This window comes from Bombina bombina, chromosome 1 (assembly GCF_027579735.1).
Source record: "Bombina bombina isolate aBomBom1 chromosome 1, aBomBom1.pri, whole genome shotgun sequence".
NCBI classification, from domain to species: Eukaryota; Metazoa; Chordata; class Amphibia; order Anura; family Bombinatoridae; genus Bombina; species Bombina bombina.
Genome location: NC_069499.1, coordinates 1,552,990,712 through 1,553,016,934, shown reverse-complemented (window position 1 = coordinate 1,553,016,934; position 26,223 = coordinate 1,552,990,712). Strand labels below are relative to the sequence as shown.

The 26,223-nt window shown below is 40.9% G+C and overlaps 1 protein-coding gene across 2 annotated transcripts in view; it reads left to right on the top strand.

Moving 5' to 3' along the window:
- Positions 1-26,223, top strand: part of UNC13D (unc-13 homolog D) — a 422,729-nt gene that overhangs the window by 242,735 nt on the left and 153,771 nt on the right. For both annotated transcript variants that reach the window (XM_053709129.1, XM_053709134.1), the window contains exon 19: positions 3,562-3,613. In XM_053709129.1, the coding sequence (XP_053565104.1) occupies positions 3,562-3,613 (52 nt within the window). The remainder of the gene's footprint in view (positions 1-3,561; positions 3,614-26,223) is intronic.

Genomic DNA, 26,223 nt, shown 5'->3' with positions numbered 1-26,223 from the left:
AAATGGTCCTTCATTTCGGGCCTATTCTTTAGTGTTCGTTGAAGTGAGTTGAATCTGGATAATGCCTGTTTGGGAGTTTGACCCTTGCAGCACGAAAAGGCAATGGTGCAACCCAGTTGTTAGACGCGTCCTTGAAGAATTCTTTGTCCATTACTTTGATGAATTCTCTGTCTTCAACTGGCAAGGCTATTTTGTTGTCATCACTTGTAGTACAAAACACTGTGGTACCCAGATTGTCATTACAAAGTATAGGAGTAACATCAGGTATTTGGATGATGTCAGGAGGCTTTTCCCTTACTTCAATGATGGAGAGAGCACTGTTTGAAGTGGGATGCACGTCCATTTCCTAATATGTAAGTTTTGAAGGAGTGGATCTCAGATGATGTACGCATACTATTCAAGCATACATTGCCCACTATCACCCAGCCAGTCTTTGTGCATAAGGGGCATCGTCAGGTCCATCGCACTGCTCGCGTACCTTATGTACTCTGAGAATGTCTCTTCCTAGCAGGACCAAGATTTCGGCATTCATGTCCATTGCCGGAATCTCATCAACAAGGTGCCTTAAGTGAGGATGGTGATAAGCAGCCTCTGGAGTAGGAATCTCTTCCCTTTCGTCTGGTATCTGGTCACACTCATCTAATGTTGGTAGGGGTATGCCTTTGTTTCCTTTGATATGAGAGACCATGAATCCATTGGCCCTTCTGCCAAAGGACTCTACACGGCCAGAGCAGGTTCTGAGAGTATACGGTGTTGCATGACCCTCTATGCCGAAGATCTCAAAGAATTTAGGCTTAACCAGGGATCTGTTGCTCTGTTCATCTATTATAGAATACATCCTAGCAACTTTCTCAGGTTGATCCTGTGGGTAAATCTTGACTAGACATACCTTGGCACAGCATTTGTAGTCTAAGCCTTCTCCACATACTTCTGTGCATGCAGAGGAAACACTCGCTGTGACTGGAGCACGACTTTGTTGCTCCCCGCCATGAATTGAGACAGGGGTGGAGGCAGTTAGCTGCTGTGGGTTGTCTGGAAGTTGCAGTAGCTGTAACGTGTCTGTCGCTACTGCATTCTGTGCACCTTATAACAATTTTACAGTCTTTAGCAAAGTGACCATAAGAAGCACAACACCTATAGCATACTCCAAGTTTCTGAAGAATCTCCCTGCGCTCTTGTAAAGTCTTTGCCCTAAGCCCACGACATTTCTTAAGAGGGTGAGGCTTCCTGTGAATAGGGCACTGACGATTAGGATCTTTATCTCGCTTGCCCGAGTCACTCTGGTGTGCAGGAGAGGATACGGTTGGTGAGATGTCTGTCCTTTTAACAGATATTGCTCTATTAAAGTCTCTTCGTTTAGCTGCCGCGTTATCATACCTTGATGATGTTGGTTGGATGATGAAGCAGGCAAGTTGGGTTCGCAGAAGCTGAAGCTGGGATTGTTTCTCATCCAGGCTTGATCGCTGATGTACCTGCAAAAGAGAATGGAGGAAAGGATACGTTATAGTCTTTTTTGTATCTTGAGCCCTGTTGTACCCATTTCTCTTGCAGGTTACATGGCAGTTTAGACACCACTGGATTGACACCATGAGCAGTGTCCAGAAAGCTTAGTCCAGGTAGACGTGGGTCTGTCTTTGCCAACTCTAGCTCCATGAGGAGGTCACTTAGTTCTTGGAGCTTGCGATAGTCTTTGTTCCCTATTTTCGGGAAGTTTTGCAGTCTCTTGAACAGAGCGCTTTTTATGACTTCAGAGCTACCATAGGCTTGCTCAAGTCTTGCCCATGCAGCAACAAGGCCTGCATCTGGGTGGTCAACATGTACTGTTCTCAGTCTTTTAACATGATCTGCAGATTCTGCCCCCAGCCACTTTATGAGCAAATCAAGTTCATCCTTGGTTGTAAGGTCAAGATCAGTGGTAGCAGCCTTGAAGGTTGATCTCCAGGCCCTGTAGCTCTCTGGACAGTCGTCAAACCTTGGGAGGCTTGTGTTAATGAGCTCACGGCGTATCATGTATCTGGCGAAGTCAGTCAAGTCTGATCTCTCACTCTTTGATGCCAAAGTAACTTGAGGAACCCCTTGGGTGTGAAAGTTCTTTGGTGAAGAAGGGTGAAGTTTACCAGGATAAAATGATGTTGTAAAAGCATTCAACTGTGGTGTAGTCTCTAAGGCTTCTGCTGGCTGTGGCTTGAGCTGCGGCTTGTCACTGGAAGTCAGCGGGAGGTGATGCGGTTTGCTGCTTAGATGCACTTGTGTTGTGGATTTCAAGAGACTCAGGCATTTGGTTCTGAGAGGTCTCTGTGTTGAGATTGAGAACGATGGTGTTAGTAGGAGGCACAGGAGATGACTCTGTATCGTTGCAAATATTATGCTTTAGCACGTATTTACTAGTGCGTTCAACTGGGTTTTCCAGATCTGCTGGGATATGGCAATCTGAATTAGAACTTTCTCCTATTGCTTGTTGAAGGACTTTCAGCCTTGCTAGGGCTGCTGCTTCTTTCTTTTCCATTTGCAGTACCTTTATTTGGAAATCCACCTCTGCTTGCTGGGCAGCCCTTTGTGCTTTCTGGGCAGCCCTTTGTGCTTTGCTTGGGCTTCCATTTCTGCTTCCCTTCTGGTAAAGGATCTTTGCGCTTTTTTTGATTCCGCATCAGCACGGGCCTCTATTAGCTTGTCGCTTAATGTTGAACTTCTGGAGCGAGAGGATCTAGAAGAACGTGCAGTGAGCTTAGTTGATGTGGATCTATGAGATCTGGTCTCCTGCAGTTGAGCAATGCGGAACTCTGCCTTTTCTTTAGCGGTTTGCACTAAGAGATCTCTATGTTGGTCCAGTGCATCAGTCCTAGTCAGTTCTGCTGAAGAGTCCTCTATATTAAAGTCCTGTAAGAAGGCTGTGTATTTTGCAGACAGCCGCTGGTAGCGTTCATACACAGCAGATAGGTGATCTATAGAGTCTCTCAATTTGGCTGGTTGATCATTAAAGTGTGACAAAACTGACATGCATTGTGAAATTCTGTCCCAGACAATCCTTGTCAGATAGCTGAACTCACCAATACCTTGTCCATCCACAAAGTTGCTTTATTCTGAATATCAGGTTACAGCAGATAATAAAATACAGCAGATGAATGAATGGTTACAGTATTTAAGCGTTCAAAAGATGATACTGATCGTAGCTTGCAATGTAATTAACATGAGTGCTTGTTACATGAGGCCTGTTAGCTGCAGTCATGACACAGGAAAACATCATCAAACTACAAGGGCGGAGCAATACACAAAAAGGAAATGCATAATAGGTCAGAGGTAAGATACTATAGAAAACAGGAGCATTACCAAAAAGGGTCACTAGATGGCAGTACAGAATAAACATAGGGAAGCCTTGAGAAAAATGGCATAAAAATATATAATTTCTTAACTATAACAACATAAATATTAACAGAGGCTATGTAATATTCTATGCCCCATTGAGGCAGAACACGCTGCATACATCTCTGTAGAAAGGAATTAGTTATTCTGCAATACCCAGCACTGCCCTGTCTGTCTGTAATCTCTGGTTTGTCTTTGCAGCACAATTAAGGTGGATATTTTCAGTCTGACGTTTCTGGAGCTGGAAACCCTGGTTAGTCCTGGTGTTGTCTACATGAAAGCAGAACTGTAAATTCCTCTCCTGTATGTAAGAGTGCACGTGCAGTATATTCCTGTCCTGTATCTAACAGTGCACGTATATTTCTCTCCTGTATCTAACAGTGCACGTATATTCCTCTCCTGTATCTAACAATGCACGTATATTCCTCTCCTGTATCTAACAGTGCACGTATATTCCTCTCCTGTATCTAACAGTGCACGTATATTTCTCTCCTGTATCTAACAGTGCACGTATATTCCTCTCCTGTATCTAACAGTGCACGTATATTCCTCTCCTGTATCTAACAGTGCACGTATATTCCTCTCCTGTATCTAACAGTGCATGTATATTCCTCTCCTGTATCTAACAGTGCACGTATATTCCTCTCCTGTATCTAACAGTGCATGTATATTCCTCTCATGTATCTAACAGTGCATGTATATTTCTCTCCTGTATCTTACAGTGCACATATACTGTATATTCCTCTCCTGTATCTAACAGTGAATGTACAGTATATTCCTCTCCTGTATCTAACAGTGCACGTATATTCCTCTCCTGTATCTAACAGTGCACGTATATTCCTCTTTTATATCTAACAGTGCACGTATATTCCTCTCTTGTATCTAACAGTGCACGTATATTTCTCTCCTGTATCTAACAATGCACGTATATTCCTCTTTTATATCTAACAGTGCACGTATATTCCTCTCCTGTATCTAACAGTGCACGTATATTCCTCTTATGTATCTAACAGTGCACGTATATTCCTCTCCTGTATCTAACAGTGCACGTATATTCCTCTTTTATATCTAACAGTGCACGTATATTCCTCTCTTGTATCTAACAGTGCACGTATATTTCTCTCCTGTATCTAACAATGCACGTATATTCCTATCCTGTATCTAACAGTGCACGTATATTTCTCTCCTGTATCTAACAATGCACGTATATTCCTCTCCTATATCTAACAGTGCACGTATATTCCTCTCCTGTATGTAACAGTGCATGTATATTTCTCTCCTGTATCTAACAGTGCATGTATATTCCTCTCTTGTATCTAACAGTGCATGTATATTCCTCTCTTGTATCTAACAGTGCACGTATATTCCTCTCTTGTATCTAACAGTGCACGTATATTCCTCTCTTGTATCTAACAGTGCATGTATATTCCTCTCCTGTATCTAACAGTGCACGTATATTCCTCTCCTGTATCTAACAGTGCATGTATATTCCTCTCCTGTATCTAACAGTGCATGTATATTCCTCTCTTGTATCTAACAGTGCATGTATATTCCTCTCTTGTATCTAACAGTGCACGTATATTCCTCTCTTGTATCTAACAGTGCATGTATATTCCTCTCTTGTATCTAACAGTGCACGTATATTCCTCTCTTGTATCTAACAGTGCATGTATATTCCTCTCCTATATCTAACAGTGCACGTATATTCCTCTCTTGTATCTAACAGTGCATGTATATTCCTCTCCTGTATCTAACAGTGCATGTATATTCCTCTACTGTATCTAACAGTGCACGTATATTCCTCTCCTGTATCTAACAGTGCACGTATATTCCTCTCCTGTATCTAACAGTGCACGTATATTCCTCTCCTGTATCTAACAGTGCATGTATATTCCTCTCCTGTATCTAACAGTGCACATATATTCCTCTCCTGTATCTAACAGTGCACATATACTGTATATTCCTCTCCTGTATCTAACAGTGCATGTATATTCCTATCCTGTATCTAACAGTGCACATATATTCCTCTCCTGTATGTCACAGTGCATGTATATTTCTCTCCTGTATCTAACAGTGCATGTATATTCCTCTCTTGTATCTAACAGTGCATGTATATTCCTCTCTTGTATCTAACAGTGCACGTATATTCATCTCTTGTATCTAACAGTGCACGTATATTCCTCTCTTGTATCTAACAGTGCATGTATATTCCTCTCCTGTATCTAACAGTGCACAAATATTCCTCTCCTGTATCTAACAGTGCACATATATTCCTCTCCTGTATGTCACAGTGCATGTATATTTCTCTCCTGTATCTAACAGTGCATGTATATTCCTCTCTTGTATCTAACAGTGCACGTATATTCCTCTCTTGTATCTAACAGTGCATGTATATTCCTCTCTTGTATCTAACAGTGCATGTATATTCCTCTCCTGTATCTAACAGTGCATGTATATTCCTATCCTGTATCTAACAGTGCACATATATTCCTCTCCTGTATCTAACAGTGCACATATATTCCTCTCCTGTATCTAACAGTGCACATATATTCCTCTCCTGTATCTAACAGTGCACGTATATTCCTCTCCTGTATCTAACAGTGCACATATATTCCTCTCCTGTATCTAACAGTGCACGTATATTCCGCTCCTGTATCTAACAGTGCACATATATTCCTCTCCTGTATCTAACAGTGCACGTATATTCCTCTCCTGTATCTAACAGTGCACTTATATTCCTCTCCTGTATCTAACAGTGCACGTATATTCCTCTCCTGTATCTAACAGTGCACGTATATTCCTCTCCTGTATCTAACAGTGCATGTATATTCCTCTCCTGTATCTAACAGTGCACATATATTCCTCTCCTGTATCTAACAGTGCACATATATTCCTCTCCTGTATCTAACAGTGCACATATATTCCTCTCCTGTATCTAACAGTGCACATATATTCCTCTCCTGTATCTAACAGTGCACGTATATTCCTCTCCTGTATCTAACAGTGCATGTATATTCCTCTCTTGTATCTAACAGTGCATGTATATTCCTCTCTTGTATCTAACAGTGCACATATATTCCTCTCCTGTATCTAACAGTGCACATATACTGTATATTCCTCTCCTGTATCTAACAGTGCATGTATATTCCTATCCTGTATCTAACAGTGCACATATATTCCTCTCCTGTATGTCACAGTGCATGTATATTTATCTCCTGTATCTAACAGTGCATGCATATTCCTCTCTTGTATCTAACAGTGCATGTATATTCCTCTCTTGTATCTAACAGTGCACGTATATTCATCTCTTGTATCTAACAGTGCACGTATATTCCTCTCTTGTATCTAACAGTGCATGTATATTCCTCTCCTGTATCTAACAGTGCACAAATATTCCTCTCCTGTATCTAACAGTGCACATATATTCCTCTCCTGTATGTCACAGTGCATGTATATTTCTCTCCTGTATCTAACAGTGCATGTATATTCCTCTCTTGTATCTAACAGTGCATGTATATTCCTCTCTTGTATCTAACAGTGCACGTATATTCCTCTCTTGTATCTAACAGTGCACGTATATTCCTCTCTTGTATCTAACAGTGCATGTATATTCCTCTCTTGTATCTAACAGTGCATGTATATTCCTCTCCTGTATCTAACAGTGCATGTATATTCCTATCCTGTATCTAACAGTGCACATATATTCCTCTCCTGTATCTAACAGTGCACATATATTCCTCTCCTGTATCTAACAGTGCACATATATTCCTCTCCTGTATCTAACAGTGCACGTATATTCCTCTCCTGTATCTAACAGTGCACGTATATTCCTCTCCTGTATCTAACAGTGCACATATATTCCTCTCCTGTATCTAACAGTGCACGTATATTCCGCTCCTGTATCTAACAGTGCACATATATTCCTCTCCTGTATCTAACAGTGCACGTATATTCCTCTCCTGTATCTAACAGTGCACTTATATTCCTCTCCTGTATCTAACAGTGCACGTATATTCCTCTCCTGTATCTAACAGTGCACGTATATTCCTCTCCTGTATCTAACAGTGCACGTATATTCCTCTCCTGTATCTAACAGTGCACATATATTCCTTTCCTGTATCTAACAGTGCACATATATTCCTCTCCTGTATCTAACAGTGCACATATATTCCTCTCCTGTATCTAACAGTGCACATATATTCCTCTCCTGTATCTAACAGTGCACGTATATTCCTCTCCTGTATGTAAGAGTTCACGTACAGTATATTCCTCTCCTGTATCTAACAGTGCACATATATTCCTCTCCTGTATCTAACAGTGCACGTATATTCCTATCCTGTATCTAACAGTGCACGTATATTCCTATCCTGTATCTAACCGTGCACGTATATTCCTATCCTGTATCTAACAATGCATGTATATTCCTCTCCTGTATCTAACAGTGCACGTATATTCCTATCCTGTATCTAACAATGCACGTATATTCCTCTCCTGTATCTAACAGTGCACGTATATTCCTATCCTGTATCTAACAATGCACGTATATTCTCTCCTGTATCTAACAGTGCACGTATATTCCTATCCTGTATCTAACAATGCACGTATATTCCTCTCCTGTATCTAACAGTGCACGTATATTCCTCTCCTGTATCTAACAGTGCACGTATATTCCTCTCCTGTATCTAACAGTGCATGTACAGTATATTCCTCTCCTGTATCTAACAGTGCACGTATATTCCTCTCCTGTATCTAACAGTGCATGTACAGTATATTCCTCTTCTGTATCTAACAGTGCACATATATTCCTATCCTGTATCTAACAGTGCACATATATATTCCTCTCCTGTATCTAACAGTGTACGTATATTCCTATCCTGTATCTAACAGTGCACGTATATTCCTCTCCTGTATCTAACAGTGCACGTACATTCCTCTCCTGTATCTAACAGTGAATGTACAGTATATTCCTCTCCTGTATCTAACAGTGCACGTATATTCCTATCCTGTATCTAACAGTGCACATATATATTCCTCTCCTGTATCTAACAGTGCACGTATATTCCTATCCTGTTTCTAACAGTGCACATATATATTCCTCTCCTGTATCTAACAGTGCGTGTACAGTATATTCCTCTCCTTTATCTAACAGTGCACGTATATTCCTATCCTGTATCTAACAGTGCACATATATATTCCTCTCCTGTATCTAACAGTGCACATATACTGTATACTCCTCTCCTGTATCTAACAGTGCGTGTACAGTATATTCCTCTCCTTTATCTAACAGTGCACGTATATTCCGCTCCTGCATCTAACAGTGCAGGTATATTCCTCTCCTGTATCTAACAGTGCACATATATTCTTCTCCTGTATCTAACAGTGCACGTATATTCCTCTCCTGTATCTAACAGTGCACATATATTCTTCTCCTGTATCTAACAGTGCACGTATATTCCTCTCCTGTATCTAACAGTGCACATATATTCCTCTCCTGTATCTAACAGTGCACATATATTCCTCTCCTGTATCTAACAGTGCACGTATATTCCTCTCCTGTATCTAACAGTGCATGTATATTCCTCTCCTGTATCTAACAGTGCATGTATATTCCTCTCTTGTATCTAACAGTGTATGTATATTCCTCTCTTGTATCTAACAGTGCACGTATATTCCTCTCTTGTATCTAACAGTGCATGTATATTCCTCTCTTGTATCTAACAGTGCATGTATATTCCTCTCTTGTATCTAACAGTGCATGTATATTCCTCTCCTGTATCTAACAGTGCACGTATATTCCTCTCTTGTATCTAACAGTGCATGTATATTCCTCTCCTGTATCTAACAGTGCATGTATATTCCTCTCCTGTATCTAACAGTGCACGTATATTCCTCTCCTGTATCTAACAGTGCACGTATATTCCTCTCCTGTATCTAACAGTGCATGTATATTCCTCTCCTGTATCTAACAGTGCACATATATTCCTCTCCTGTATCTAACAGTGCACATATACTGTATATTCATCTCCTGTATCTAACAGTGTACGTATATTCCTCTCCTGTATCTAACAGTGCACATATATTCCTATCCTGTATCTAACAGTGCACATATATTCCTCTCCTGTATCTAACAGTGCACGTATATTCCTCTCCTGTATCTAACAGTGCACATATATTCCTCTCCTGTATCTAACAGTGCACATATATTCCTCTCCTGTATCTAACAGTGCACGTATATTCCGCTCCTGTATCTAACAGTGCACATATATTCCTCTCTTGTATCTAACAGTGCACGTATATTCCTCTCCTGTATCTAACAGTGCACGTATATTCCTCTCCTGTATCTAACAGTGCACGTATATTCCTCTCCTGTATCTAACAGTGCACGTATATTCCTCTCCTGTATCTAACAGTGCACGTATATTCCTCTCCTGTATCTAACAGTGCACGTATATTCCTCTCCTGTATCTAACAGTGCACATATATTCCTCTCCTGTATCTAACAGTGCACGTATATTCCTCTCCTGTATGTAAGAGTTCACGTACAGTATATTCCTCTCCTGTATCTAACAGTGCACGTATATTCCTCTCCTGTATCTAACAGTGCACGTATATTCCTATCCTGTATCTAACAGTGCACATATATTCCTCTCCTGTATCTAACAGTGCACGTATATTCCTCTCCTGTATGTAAGAGTTCACGTACAGTATATTCCTCTCCTGTATCTAACAGTGCACGTATATTCCTCTCCTGTATCTAACAGTGCATGTACAGTATATTCCTCTCCTGTATCTAACAGTGCACGTATATTCCTATCCTGTATCTAACAGTCCACATATATATTCCTCTCCTGTATCTAACAGTGTACGTATATTCCTATCCTGTATATAACAGTGCACGTATATTCCTCTCCTGTATCTAACAGTGCAAGTATATTCCTCTCCTGTATGTAAGAGTTCACGTACAGTATATTCCTCTCCTGTATCTAACAGTGCACATATATTCCTCTCCTGTATCTAACAGTGCACGTATATTCCTATCCTGTATCTAACAGTGCACGTATATTCCTATCCTGTATCTAACAGTGCACGTATATTCCTATCCTGTATCTAACAATGCACGTATATTCCTCTCCTGTATCTAACAGTGCACGTATATTCCTATCCTGTATCTAACAATGCACGTATATTCCTATCCTGTATCTAACAGTGCATGTACAGTATATTCCTCTCCTGTATCTAACAGTGCACGTATATTCCTCTCCTGTATCTAACAGTGCATGTACAGTATATTCCTCTCCTGTATCTAACAGTGCACGTATATTCCTCTCCTGTATCTAACAGTGCATGTACAGTATATTCCTCTCCTGTATCTAACAGTGCACGTATATTCCTATCCTGTATCTAACAGTCCACATATATATTCCTCTCCTGTATCTAACAGTGTACGTATATTCCTATCCTGTATCTAACAGTGCACGTATATTCCTCTCCTGTATCTAACAGTGCACGTACATTCCTCTCCTGTATCTAACAGTGAATGTACAGTATATTCCTCTCCTGTATGTAACAGTGCACATATATTCCTATCCTGTTTCTAACAGTGCACATATATATTCCTCTCCTGTATCTAACAGTGCACGTATATTCCTATCCTGTATCTAACAGTGCACATATATATTCCTCTCCTGTATCTAACAGTGCATGTATATTCCTCTCCTGTATCTAACAGTGCACGTATATTCCTCTCCTGTATCTAACAGTGCACGTATATTCCTCTCCTGTATCTAACAGTGCACATATACTGTATATTCCTCTCCTGTATCTAACAGTGCATGTACAGTATATTCCTCTCCTTTATCTAACAGTGCACATATATTCCTCTCCTGTATCTAACAGTGCACATATATTCTGCTCCTGTATCTAACAGTGCAGGTATATTCCTCTCCTGTATCTAACAGTGCACATATATTCTTCTCCTGTATCTAACAGTGCACGTATATTCCTCTCCTGTATCTAACAGTGCACATATATTCCTCTCCTGTATCTAACAGTGCACATATATTCCTCTCCTGTATCTAACAGTGCACGTATATTCCTCTCCTGTATGTAAGAGTTTGCGTACAGTATATTCCTCTCCTGTATCTAACAGTGCACGTATATTCTTCTCCTGTATCTAACAGTGCACGTATATTCCTCTCCTGTATGTAAGAGTTCACGTACAGTATATTCCTCTCCTGTATCTAACAGTGCACATATATTCCTCTCCTGTATCTAACAGTGCACGTATATTCCTATCCTGTATCTAACAGTGCACGTATATTCCTATCCTGTATCTAACCGTGCACGTATATTCCTATCCTGTATCTAACAATGCATGTATATTCCTCTCCTGTATCTAACAGTGCACGTATATTCCTATCCTGTATCTAACAATGCACGTATATTCCTCTCCTGTATCTAACAGTGCACGTATATTCCTATCCTGTATCTAACAATGCACGTATATTCTCTCCTGTATCTAACAGTGCACGTATATTCCTATCCTGTATCTAACAATGCACGTATATTCCTCTCCTGTATCTAACAGTGCACGTATATTCCTCTCCTGTATCTAACAGTGCACGTATATTCCTCTCCTGTATCTAACAGTGCATGTACAGTATATTCCTCTCCTGTATCTAACAGTGCACGTATATTCCTCTCCTGTATCTAACAGTGCATGTACAGTATATTCCTCTTCTGTATCTAACAGTGCACATATATTCCTATCCTGTATCTAACAGTGCACATATATATTCCTCTCCTGTATCTAACAGTGTACGTATATTCCTATCCTGTATCTAACAGTGCACGTATATTCCTCTCCTGTATCTAACAGTGCACGTATATTCCTCTCCTGTATCTAACAGTGAATGTACAGTATATTCCTCTCCTGTATCTAACAGTGCACGTATATTCCTATCCTGTATCTAACAGTGCACATATATATTCCTCTCCTGTATCTAACAGTGCACGTATATTCCTATCCTGTTTCTAACAGTGCACATATATATTCCTCTCCTGTATCTAACAGTGCGTGTACAGTATATTCCTCTCCTTTATCTAACAGTGCACGTATATTCCTATCCTGTATCTAACAGTGCACATATATATTCCTCTCCTGTATCTAACAGTGCACATATACTGTATACTCCTCTCCTGTATCTAACAGTGCGTGTACAGTATATTCCTCTCCTTTATCTAACAGTGCACGTATATTCCGCTCCTGCATCTAACAGTGCAGGTATATTCCTCTCCTGTATCTAACAGTGCACATATATTCTTCTCCTGTATCTAACAGTGCACGTATATTCCTCTCCTGTATCTAACAGTGCACATATATTCTTCTCCTGTATCTAACAGTGCACGTATATTCCTCTCCTGTATCTAACAGTGCACATATATTCCTCTCCTGTATCTAACAGTGCACATATATTCCTATCCTGTATCTAACAGTGCACGTATATTCCTCTCCTGTATCTAACAGTGCATGTATATTCCTCTCCTGTATCTAACAGTGCATGTATATTCCTCTCTTGTATCTAACAGTGCATGTATATTCCTCTCTTGTATCTAACAGTGCACGTATATTCCTCTCTTGTATCTAACAGTGCATGTATATTCCTCTCTTGTATCTAACAGTGCATGTATATTCCTCTCTTGTATCTAACAGTGCATGTATATTCCTCTCCTATATCTAACAGTGCACGTATATTCCTCTCTTGTATCTAACAGTGCATGTATATTCCTCTCCTGTATCTAACAGTGCATGTATATTCCTCTCCTGTATCTAACAGTGCACGTATATTCCTCTCCTGTATCTAACAGTGCACGTATATTCCTCTCCTGTATCTAACAGTGCATGTATATTCCTCTCCTGTATCTAACAGTGCACATATATTCCTCTCCTGTATCTAACAGTGCACATATACTGTATATTCATCTCCTGTATCTAACAGTGTACGTATATTCCTCTCCTGTATCTAACAGTGCACATATATTCCTATCCTGTATCTAACAGTGCACATATATTCCTCTCCTGTATCTAACAGTGCACGTATATTCCTCTCCTGTATCTAACAGTGCACATATATTCCTCTCCTGTATCTAACAGTGCACATATATTCCTCTCCTGTATCTAACAGTGCACGTATATTCCGCTCCTGTATCTAACAGTGCACATATATTCCTCTCTTTTATCTAACAGTGCACGTATATTCCTCTCCTGTATCTAACAGTGCACGTATATTCCTCTCCTGTATCTAACAGTGCACGTATATTCCTCTCCTGTATCTAACAGTGCACGTATATTCCTCTCCTGTATCTAACAGTGCACGTATATTCCTCTCCTGTATCTAACATTGCACGTATATTCCTCTCCTGTATCTAACAGTGCACATATATTCCTCTCCTGTATCTAACAGTGCACGTATATTCCTCTTCTGTATGTAAGAGTTCACGTACAGTATATTCCTCTCCTGTATCTAACAGTGCACGTATATTCCTCTCCTGTATCTAACAGTGCACGTATATTCCTATCCTGTATCTAACAGTGCACATATATTCCTCTCCTGTATCTAACAGTGCACGTATATTCCTCTCCTGTATGTAAGAGTTCACGTACAGTATATTCCTCTCCTGTATCTAACAGTGCACGTATATTCCTCTCCTGTATCTAACAGTGCATGTACAGTATATTCCTCTCCTGTATCTAACAGTGCACGTATATTCCTATCCTGTATCTAACAGTCCACATATATATTCCTCTCCTGTATCTAACAGTGTACGTATATTCCTATCCTGTATATAACAGTGCACGTATATTCCTCTCCTGTATCTAACAGTGCAAGTATATTCCTCTCCTGTATGTAAGAGTTCACGTACAGTATATTCCTCTCCTGTATCTAACAGTGCACATATATTCCTCTCCTGTATCTAACAGTGCACGTATATTCCTATCCTGTATCTAACAGTGCACATATATTCCTATCCTGTATCTAACAGTGCACGTATATTCCTATCCTGTATCTAACAATGCACGTATATTCCTCTCCTGTATCTAACAGTGCACGTATATTCCTATCCTGTATCTAACAATGCACGTATATTCCTATCCTGTATCTAACAGTGCATGTACAGTATATTCCTCTCCTGTATCTAACAGTGCACGTATATTCCTCTCCTGTATCTAACAGTGCATGTACAGTATATTCCTCTCCTGTATCTAACAGTGCACGTATATTCCTCTCCTGTATCTAACAGTGCATGTACAGTATATTCCTCTCCTGTATCTAACAGTGCACATATATTCCTCTCCTGTATCTAACAGTGCACATATATTCCTCTCCTGTATCTAACAGTGCACGTATATTCCTCTCCTGTATGTAAGAGTTCGCGTACAGTATATTCCTCTCCTGTATCTAACAGTGCACGTATATTCTTCTCCTGTATCTAACAGTGCACGTATATTCCTCTCCTGTATGTAAGAGTTCACGTACAGTATATTCCTCTCCTGTATCTAACAGTGCACATATATTCCTCTCCTGTATCTAACAGTGCACGTATATTCCTATCCTGTATCTAACAGTGCACGTATATTCCTATCCTGTATCTAACCGTGCACGTATATTCCTATCCTGTATCTAACAATGCATGTATATTCCTCTCCTGTATCTAACAGTGCACGTATATTCCTATCCTGTATCTAACAATGCACGTATATTCCTCTCCTGTATCTAACAATGCACGTATATTACTATCCTGTATCTAACAATGCACGTATATTCTCTCCTGTATCTAACAGTGCACGTATATTCCTATCCTGTATCTAACAATGCACGTATATTCCTCTCCTGTATCTAACAGTGCACGTATATTCCTCTCCTGTATCTAACAGTGCACGTATATTCCTCTCCTGTATCTAACAGTGCATGTACAGTATATTCCTCTCCTGTATCTAACAGTGCACGTATATTCCTCTCCTGTATCTAACAGTGCATGTACAGTATATTCCTCTTCTGTATCTAACAGTGCACATATATTCCTATCCTGTATCTAACAGTGCACATATATATTCCTCTCCTGTATCTAACAGTGTACGTATATTCCTATCCTGTATCTAACAGTGCACGTATATTCCTCTCCTGTATCTAACAGTGCACGTACATTCCTCTCCTGTATCTAACAGTGAATGTACAGTATATTCCTCTCCTGTATCTAACAGTGCACGTATATTCCTATCCTGTATCTAACAGTGCACATATATATTCCTCTCCTGTATCTAACAGTGCACGTATATTCCTATCCTGTTTCTAACAGTGCACATATATATTCCTCTCCTGTATCTAACAGTGCGTGTACAGTATATTCCTCTCCTTTATCTAACAGTGCACGTATATTCCTATCCTGTATCTAACAGTGCACATATATATTCCTCTCCTGTATCTAACAGTGCACATATACTGTATACTCCTCTCCTGTATCTAACAGTGCGTGTACAGTATATTCCTCTCCTTTATCTAACAGTGCACGTATATTCCGCTCCTGCATCTAACAGTGCAGGTATATTCCTCTCCTGTATCTAACAGTGCACATATATTCTTCTCCTGTATCTAACAGTGCACGTATATTCCTCTCCTGTATCTAACAGTGCACATATATTCTTCTCCTGTATCTAACAGTGCACGTATATTCCTCTCCTGTATCTAACAGTGCACATATATTCCTCTCCTGTATCTAACAGTGCACATATATTCCTATCCTGTATCTAACAGTGCACGTATATTCCTCTCCTGTATCTAACAGTGCATGTATATTCCTCTCCTGTATCTAACAGTGCATGTATATTCCTCTCTTGTATCTAACAGTGTATGTATATTCCTCTCTTGTATCTAACAGTGCACGTATATTCCTCTCTTGTATCTAACAGTGCATGTATATTCCTCTCTTGTATCTAACAGTGCATGTATATTCCTCTCTTGTATCTAACAGTGCATGTATATTCCTCTCCTATATCTAACAGTGCACGTATATTCCTCTCTTGTATCTAACAGTGCATGTATATTCCTCTCCTGTATCTAACAGTGCATGTATATTCCTCTCCTGTATCTAACAGTGCACGTATATTCCTCTCCTGTATCTAACAGTGCACGTATATTCCTCTCCTGTATCTAACAGTGCATGTATATTCCTCTCCTGTATCTAACAGTGCACATATATTCCTCTCCTGTATCTAACAGTGCACATATACTGTATATTCATCTCCTGTATCTAACAGTGTACGTATATTCCTCTCCTGTATCTAACAGTGCACATATATTCCTATCCTGTATCTAACAGTGCACATATATTCCTCTCCTGTATCTAACAGTGCACGTATATTCCTCTCCTGTATCTAACAGTGCACATATATTCCTCTCCTGTATCTAACAGTGCACATATATTCCTCTCCTGTATCTAACAGTGCACGTATATTCCGCTCCTGTATCTAACAGTGCACATATATTCCTCTCTTGTATCTAACAGTGCACGTATATTCCTCTCCTGTATCTAACAGTGCACGTATATTCCTCTCCTGTATCTAACAGTGCACGTATATTCCTCTCCTGTATCTAACAGTGCACGTATATTCCTCTCCTGTATCTAACAGTGCACGTATATTCCTCTCCTGTATCTAACATTGCACGTATATTCCTCTCCTGTATCTAACAGTGCACATATATTCCTCTCCTGTATCTAACAGTGCACGTATATTCCTCTCCTGTATGTAAGAGTTCACGTACAGTATATTCCTCTCCTGTATCTAACAGTGCACGTATATTCCTCTCCTGTATCTAACAGTGCACGTATATTCCTATCCTGTATCTAACAGTGCACATATATTCCTCTCCTGTATCTAACAGTGCACGTATATTCCTCTCCTGTATGTAAGAGTTCACGTACAGTATATTCCTCTCCTGTATCTAACAGTGCACGTATATTCCTCTCCTGTATCTAACAGTGCATGTACAGTATATTCCTCTCCTGTATCTAACAGTGCACGTATATTCCTATCCTGTATCTAACAGTCCACATATATATTCCTCTCCTGTATCTAACAGTGTACGTATATTCCTATCCTGTATATAACAGTGCACGTATATTCCTCTCCTGTATCTAACAGTGCAAGTATATTCCTCTCCTGTATGTAAGAGTTCACGTACAGTATATTCCTCTCCTGTATCTAACAGTGCACATATATTCCTCTCCTGTATCTAACAGTGCACGTATATTCCTATCCTGTATCTAACAGTGCACATATATTCCTATCCTGTATCTAACAGTGCACGTATATTCCTATCCTGTATCTAACAATGCACGTATATTCCTCTCCTGTATCTAACAGTGCACGTATATTCCTATCCTGTATCTAACAATGCACGTATATTCCTATCCTGTATCTAACAGTGCATGTACAGTATATTCCTCTCCTGTATCTAACAGTGCACGTATATTCCTCTCCTGTATCTAACAGTGCATGTACAGTATATTCCTCTCCTGTATCTAACAGTGCACGTATATTCCTCTCCTGTATCTAACAGTGCATGTACAGTATATTCCTCTCCTGTATCTAACAGTGCACGTATATTCCTATCCTGTATCTAACAGTCCACATATATATTCCTCTCCTGTATCTAACAGTGTACGTATATTCCTATCCTGTATCTAACAGTGCACGTATATTCCTCTCCTGTATCTAACAGTGCACGTACATTCCTCTCCTGTATCTAACAGTGAATGTACAGTATATTCCTCTCCTGTATGTAACAGTGCACATATATTCCTATCCTGTTTCTAACAGTGCACATATATATTCCTCTCCTGTATCTAACAGTGCACGTATATTCCTATCCTGTATCTAACAGTGCACATATATATTCCTCTCCTGTATCTAACAGTGCATGTATATTCCTCTCCTGTATCTAACAGTGCACGTATATTCCTCTCCTGTATCTAACAGTGCACGTATATTCCTCTCCTGTATCTAACAGTGCACATATACTGTATATTCCTCTCCTGTATCTAACAGTGCATGTACAGTATATTCCTCTCCTTTATCTAACAGTGCACATATATTCCTCTCCTGTATCTAACAGTGCACATATATTCTGCTCCTGTATCTAACAGTGCAGGTATATTCCTCTCCTGTATCTAACAGTGCACATATATTCTTCTCCTGTATCTAACAGTGCACGTATATTCCTCTCCTGTATCTAACAGTGCACATATATTCCTCTCCTGTATCTAACAGTGCACATATATTCCTATCCTGTATCTAACAGTGCACATATATTCCTCTCCTGTATCTAACAGTGCACATATATTCCTATCCTGTATCTAACAGTGCACATATATTCCTCTCCTGTATCTAACAGTGCACATATATTCCTCTCCTGTATCTAACAGTGCACATATATTCCTCTCCTGTATCTAACAGTGCACGTATATTCCTCTCCTGTATGTAAGAGTTCACGTATATTCCTCTCCTGTATCTAACAGTGCACATATATTCCTCTCCTGTATCTAACAGTGCACGTATATTCCTCTTCTGTATGTAAGAGTTCACGTACAGTATATTCCTCTCCTGTATCTAACAGTGCACGTATATTCCTCTCCTGTATCTAACAGTGCATGTATATTCCTCTCCTGTATTTAAGAGTTCACGTATATTCCTCTCCTGTATCTAACAGTGCACATATATTCCTCTCCTGTATCTAACAATGCACATATATATTCCTCTCCTGTATCTAACAGTGCACATATACTGTATATTCCTCTCCTGTATCTAACAGTGCACATATATTCCTCTCCTGTATCTAACAGTGCACATATATTCCTCTCCTGTATCTAACAGTGCACATATATTCCTCTCCTGTATCTAACAGTGCACATATATTCCTCTCCTGTATCTAACAGTGCATGTATATTCCTCTCCTGTATCTAACAGTGCACGTATATTCCTCTCCTGTATCTAACAGTGCACGTATATTCCTCTCCTGTATCTAACAGTGCACATATATTCCTCTCCTGTATCTAACAGTGCACATATATATTCCTCTCCTGTATCTAGCAGTGCACGTATATTCCTCTCCTGTATCTAACAGTGCACGTATATTCCTCTCCTGTATCTAACAGTGCACGTATATTCCTATCCTGTATCTAACAGTGCACATATATATTCCTCTCCTGTATCTAACAGTGCATGTATATTCCTATCCTGTATCTAACAGTGCACATATATATTCCTCTCCTGTATCTAACAGTGCATGTATATTCCTCTCCTGTATCTAACAGTGCACGTATATTCCTCTCCTGTATCTAACAGTGCACGTATATTCCTCTCCTATATCTAACAGTGCACATATACTGTATATTCCTCTCCTGTATCTAACAATGCACGTATATTCCTATCCTGTATCTAACAGTGCACATATATATTCCTCTCCTGTATCTAACAGTGCATGTATATTCCTATCCTGTATCTAACAGTGCACATATATATTCCTCTCCTGTATCTAACAGTGCATGTATATTCCTCTCCTGTATCTAACAGTGCACGTATATTCCTCTCCTGTATCTAACAGTGCACGTATATTCCTCTCCTATATCTAACAGTTCACATATACTGTATATTCCTCTCCTGTATCTAACAGTGCATGTACAGTATTTCTCCAACATTGGTGTGTCCGGTCCACGGCGTCATCCATTACTTGTGGGATATTCTCCTCCCCTACAGGGAATGGCAAGGAGAGCACACAGCAAGAGCTGTCCATATAGTCCCCCCTCTGGCACCGCCCCCCCAGTCATTCTCCTTGCCGCTTTGAACAAGTAGCATCTCCACGGGGATGGTGAGGAGTTTGTGGTTTTAGTTGTAGTTTTTTATTCTTCTATCAAGAGTTTGTTATTTTAAAATAGTGCTGGTATGTACTATTTACTCTGAAACAGAAAGAGATGAAGAGTTCTGTTTAAAAGAGGAGTATGATTTTAGCAGCAGTAACTAAAATCAATTGCTGTTCCCACGCAGGACTGTTGAGCCCAGAGAACTTCAGTTGGGGGGAACAGTTTGCAGACTTTTCTGCTCAAGGTATGACTAGCCATTTTTCTAACAAGACTGTGTAATGCTGGAAGGCTGTCATTTTTCCCTCATGGGGATCGGTAAGCCATTTTCTTAGACTCAAACAGAATAAAGGGCTTATTATGGGCTATAAACGGGTAGACACTTTTAGGGGCTAAATCGATTGCTTTATTTAAGTATTATATGCAGTTTGAAGTGAATTTCACACTTTTTTAATATTGGGGAACGTTTTTAGCGCCAGGCACTTGTTAAGACACCTTCCCAGTCAGGAAGGGCCTTTCTCTGTAGTAGGCAGAGCCTCATTTTCGTGCCATTATTGCGCAGTTACTTTTGAGTTCAGTACATGCAGCTGCATGTGTGAGGGTCTGGTATCCACTGAAAACGTTCCTAGAAGGCTTCAATTGGTATCGTATATCCCCCTGGGATTGGTGAAGTCGCAACAAAGGCTGTGGCTGGGACTGTAGGGGGGTTAAAATTGCAAATGGCTCCGGTGTCCACATTTTAAGGGTTAACAGCTTGAAAATTGGGGTGCAATACTTTGAATGCATTAAGACACTGTGGTGAAAATTTGGTAAAGATTGGATAATTCCTTCATAGTTTTTCACATATTCAGTAATAAAGTGTGCCCTGTTTAACATTTAAAGAGACAGTAACGGTTTTGTATTAAAACGGTTTTTGTGCTTTATTAACCAGTTTAAGCCTGTTTAACATGTCTGTACCTTCAGATAGATCATGTTCTGTATGTATGGAAGCCAATGTGGTTCCCCCTTCAAATATATGTGATAATTGTGCCATAGAGTCCAAACAAAGTAAGGACAGTACTGTCACAAATAGTAAGGGTTGCCCAAGATGATTCCTCAGATGAAGGAAGTAGACATAGTTCTACATCATCTCCTTCTGTGTCTATACCAGTTATGCCCGCGCAGGCGACCCCTAGTACTTCTAGCGCGCCAATGCTTGTTACTATGCAACAATTGACGGCAGTAATGGATAACTCCATAGCAAATATTTTATCCAAAATGCCAGCATTTCAGAGAAGGCGCGATTGCTCTGTTTTAAACACTGTAGAGCAGGAGGGCGCTGATGATAATTTATCTGTCATACCCTCACACCAGTCTGAAGTGGCAGTGAGGGAGGGTTTGTCAGAGGGGGAAATTTCTGATACAGGAAGAATTTCTCAACAGGCAGAACCTGATGTTGTGACATTTAAATTTAAATTAGAGCATCTCCGCGCATTACTTAAGGAGGTGCTATCTACTCTGGATGATTGTGACAATCTGGTCATCCCAGAAAAATTGTGCAAGATGGACAAGTTCCTTGAGGTCCCGGTGCACCCTGATGTTTTTCCGATACCTAAACGGGTGGCGGACCTAGTGAATAAGGAGTGGGAGAAGCCAGGCATTCCTTTTGTCCCTCCTCCTATATTTAAGAAATTGTTCCCTATGGTCGACCCCAGGAAGGACTTATGGCAAACAGTCCCTAAGGTCGAGGGAGCGGTTTCTACACTAGCCAAGCGCACGACCATTCCTATTGAGGACAATTGTGCTTTCAAAGATCCTATGGATAAAAAATTGGAGGGTTTGCTTAAAAAGATTTTTGTACAGCAAGGTTACCTCCTTCAATCTATTTCGTGCATTATTCCTGTCACTACAGCGGCGTGGTTCTGGTTCGAGGAACTGGAAAAGTCGCTCAGTAGGGAGACTCCGTATGAGGAAGTCATGGACATAATTAACGCACTTAAGTTAGCTAATTCCTTTATTTTAGACGCCGCTTTGCAGTTAGCGAGGTTAGCGGCGAAGAATTCAGGGTTTGCAATTGTGGCGCGCAGAGCGCTCTGGCTAAAGTCTTGGTCGGCGGATGTATCTTCCAAGACAAAATTGCTTAATATCCCTTTCAAAGGTAAGACCCTTTTTGTGCCAGAATTGAAAGAGATTATTTCAGACATCACTGGGGGAAAGGGCCATGCCCTCCCACAAGATAGACCTTTCAAGGCTAAGAATAAGTCCAATTTTCGTTCCTTTTGCAATTTCAGGAACGGACCGGCTTCCAACTCTGCAGCCTCTAGACAAGAGGGTAACGCTTCCCAGACTAAACCAGCTTGGAAACCAATGCAAGGCTGGAACAAGGGTAAACAGGCCAAGAAGCCTGCTGCTGCTACCAAAACAGCATGAAGGGGTAGCCCCCGATCCGGGACCGGATCTAGTAGGGGGCAGACTCTCTCTCTTTGCTCAGGCTTGGGCAAGAGATGTTCAGGATCCCTGGGCACTAGAAATAGTTTCTCAGGGTTATCTTCTAGAATTCAAGGAACTACCCCCAAGGGGAAGGTTCCACATGTCTCACTTATCTTCAAACCAAATAAAGAGACAGGCATTCTTACATTGTGTAGAAGACCTGTTAAAGATGGGAGTGATACACCCAGTTCCAACTGTGGAACAAGGTCAGGGGTTTTTACTCAAATCTGTTTGTAGTTCCCAAAAAAAAGAGGGAACTTTCAGACCAATTCTGGATTTAAAAATTCTAAACAAATTTCTCAGAGTTCCATCGTTCAAAATGGAAACCATTCGAACAATTTTACCTACAATCCAGGAGGGTCAATTTATGACTACCGTGGATTTAAAGGATGCTTATCTACATATTCCTATCCACAAAGATCATCATCAGTTCCTAAGGTTCGCCTTTCTAGACAAGCATTACCAGGTCGTGGCTCTCCCATTCGGGCTAGCCACTGCTCCAAGGATTTTTACAAAGGTGCTCGGGTCCCTTCTAGTGGTTTTAAGACCAAGGGGTATTGCAGTGGCACCTTATCTGGACGACATTCTAATCCAAGCGCCGTCTCTTTCCAAAGCAAAGGTTCATACAGACATTGTTCTAGCCTTTCTCAGATCTCACGGGTGGAAGGTGAACGTAGAAAAGAGTTCCCTGTCTCCGTCGACAAGAGTTCCCTTTTTGGGAACAATAATAGATTCTTTAGAAATGAAGATCTTCCTGACAGAAGTCAGAAAGTCAAAGCTTCTAAACGCTTGTCAAGTTCTTCACTCTATTCTGCAGTCTTCCATAGCTCAGTGCATGGAAGTAGTAGGGTTGATGGTTGCAGCAATGGACATAGTTCCTTTTGCTCGAATTCATCTAAGACCATTACAACTGTGCATGCTCAAGCAGTGGAATGGGGACTATACAGACTTGTCTCCAATGATTCAAGTAGACCAAATGACCAGAGACTCACTCCGTTGGTGGTTGACCCAGGATCACCTGTCCCAGGGAATGAGTTTCCGCAGACCAGAGTGGGTCATTGTCACGACCGACGCCAGTCTATTAGGCTGGGGCGCAGTCTGGGATTCCCTGAAAGCTCAGGGTCTATGGTCTCGGGAAGAGTCTCTTCTCCCGATAAACATCCTGGAACTGAGAGCGATATTCAATGCTCTCCGGGCTTGGCCTCAACTAGCGAAGGCCGGATTCATAAGATTCAGACAACATGATGACTGTAGCTTACATCAACCATCAGAGGGGAACAAGGAGTTCCTTGGCGATGAGAGAGGTGTCCAAAATCATCAAATGGGCGGAGGATCACTCCTGCCACCTATCTGCAATCCACATCCCAGGAGTAGACAACTGGGAGGCGGATTATCTGAGTCGTCAGACTTTCCATCCGGGGGAGTGGGAACTTCACCCGGAGGTGTTTGCCCAGTTGACTCAATTATGGGGCATTCCAGACATGGATCTGATGGCGTCTCGTCAGAACTTCAAGGTTCCTTGCTACGGGTCCAGATCCAGGGATCCCAAGGCGACTCTAGTGGATGCATTAGTGGCGCCTTGGTCGTTCAACCTAGCTTATGCGTTTCCACCGTTCCCTCTCCTTCCCAGGCTTGTAGCCAGGATCAAACAGGAGAAGGCCTCAGTGATTCTGATAGCTCCTGCGTGGCCGCGCAGGACTTGGTATGCAGACCTGGTGAATATGTCATCGGCTTCACCATGGAAGCTACCTTTGAGACAGGATCTTCTAGTACAAGGTCCATTCGAACATCCAAATCTAGTTTCTCTGCAGCTGACTGCTTGGAAATTGAACGCTTGATTTTATCCAAGCGTGGGTTTTCAAATTCAGTGATAGATACTCTGGTACAAGCCAGAAAACCTGTGACTAGAAAGATTTACCATAAAAAAAGGAAAAAATATATCTGTTGGTGTGAATCCAAGGGATTCTCCTGGAGTAAGATTAAAATTCCTAAGATTTCTGCTTTACACAAACGACTGGCAGCTGTGCCAGAGGTACAAGCTTTTGTACAGGCTTTGGTCAGAATCAAGCCTGTTTACAGACCCATGACTCCTCCTTGGAGTCTAAATTTAGTTCCTTCAGTTCTTCAAGGGGTTCCATTTGAACCTTTACATTCCATAGATACCAAATTACTTTTCTTGGAAAGTTCTGTTTTGGTTGCTATTTCTTCTGCTAGAAGAGTTTCTGAATTATCTGCTTTGCAGTGTGATCCACCCTATCTGGTGTTCCATTCAGATAAGGTTGTTTTGCGTACTAAGCCTGGTTTTCCTCCGAAAGTTGTTCCAACAAGAATGTTAACCAGGAAATACTTGTTCCTTCTCTGTGTCCGAATCCAGTTTCAAAGAAGGAACGTTTGTTACACAATTTAGATGTAGTTCATGCTTTAAAGTCCTATTTAGAAGCAACAAAGGATTTTAGACAAACCTCATCTTTGTTTGTCGTTTACTCTAGTAAGAGGAGAGGGCAAAAAGCTACTGCTACCTCTCTTCTTTCGAGAAAAGTATTATCCGATTGACTTATGAGACTGCCGGACGGCAGCCTCCTGAACGAATCACAGCTCACTCTACTAGGGCTGTGGCTTCCCATGAGCCTTCAAGAACGAGGCTTCTGTTGATCAGATATATAAGGCAGAGACTTGGTCTTTTCTGCACACTTTTGCCAGATTCTACAAATTTGATACTTATGCTTCTTCGGAGGCTATTTTTGGGAGAAAGGTTTTGCAAGCCGTGGTGCCTTCTGTTTAGGTAACCTGATTTGCTCCCTCCCTTCATCCGTGTCCTAAAGCTTTGGTATTGGTTCCCACAAGTAATGGATGACGCCGTGGACCGGACACACCAATGTTGGAGAAAACAGAATTTATGCTTACCTGATAAATTACTTTCTCCAACGGTGTGTCCGGTCCACGGCCCGCCCTGTTTTTTTAATCAGGTTTGAAAAATTTCTTTCTCTATACACTACAGTCACCACGGCACCCTATGGTTTCTCCTTTTTCTCCTAACCGTCGGTCGAATGACTGGGGGGGCGGAGCCAGAGGGGGGACTATATGGACAGCTCTTGCTGTGTGCTCTCCTTGCCATTCCCTGTAGGGAAGGAGAATATCCCACAAGTAATGGATGACGCCGTGGACCGGACACACCGTTGGAGAAAGTAATTTATCAGGTAAGCATAAATTCTGTTATTCCTCTCCTGTCTCTAACAGTGCACATATATTCCTCTCCTGTATCTAACAGTGCACGTATATTCCGCTCCTGTATCTAACAGTGCACATATATTCTTCTCCTGTATCTAACAGTGCACGTATATTCCTCTCCTGTATCTAACAGTGCACATATATTCCTCTCCTGTATCTAACAGTGCACATATATTCCTCTCCTGTATCTAACAGTGCACGTATATTCCTCTCCTGTATCTAACAGTGCACGTATATTCCGCTCCTGTATCT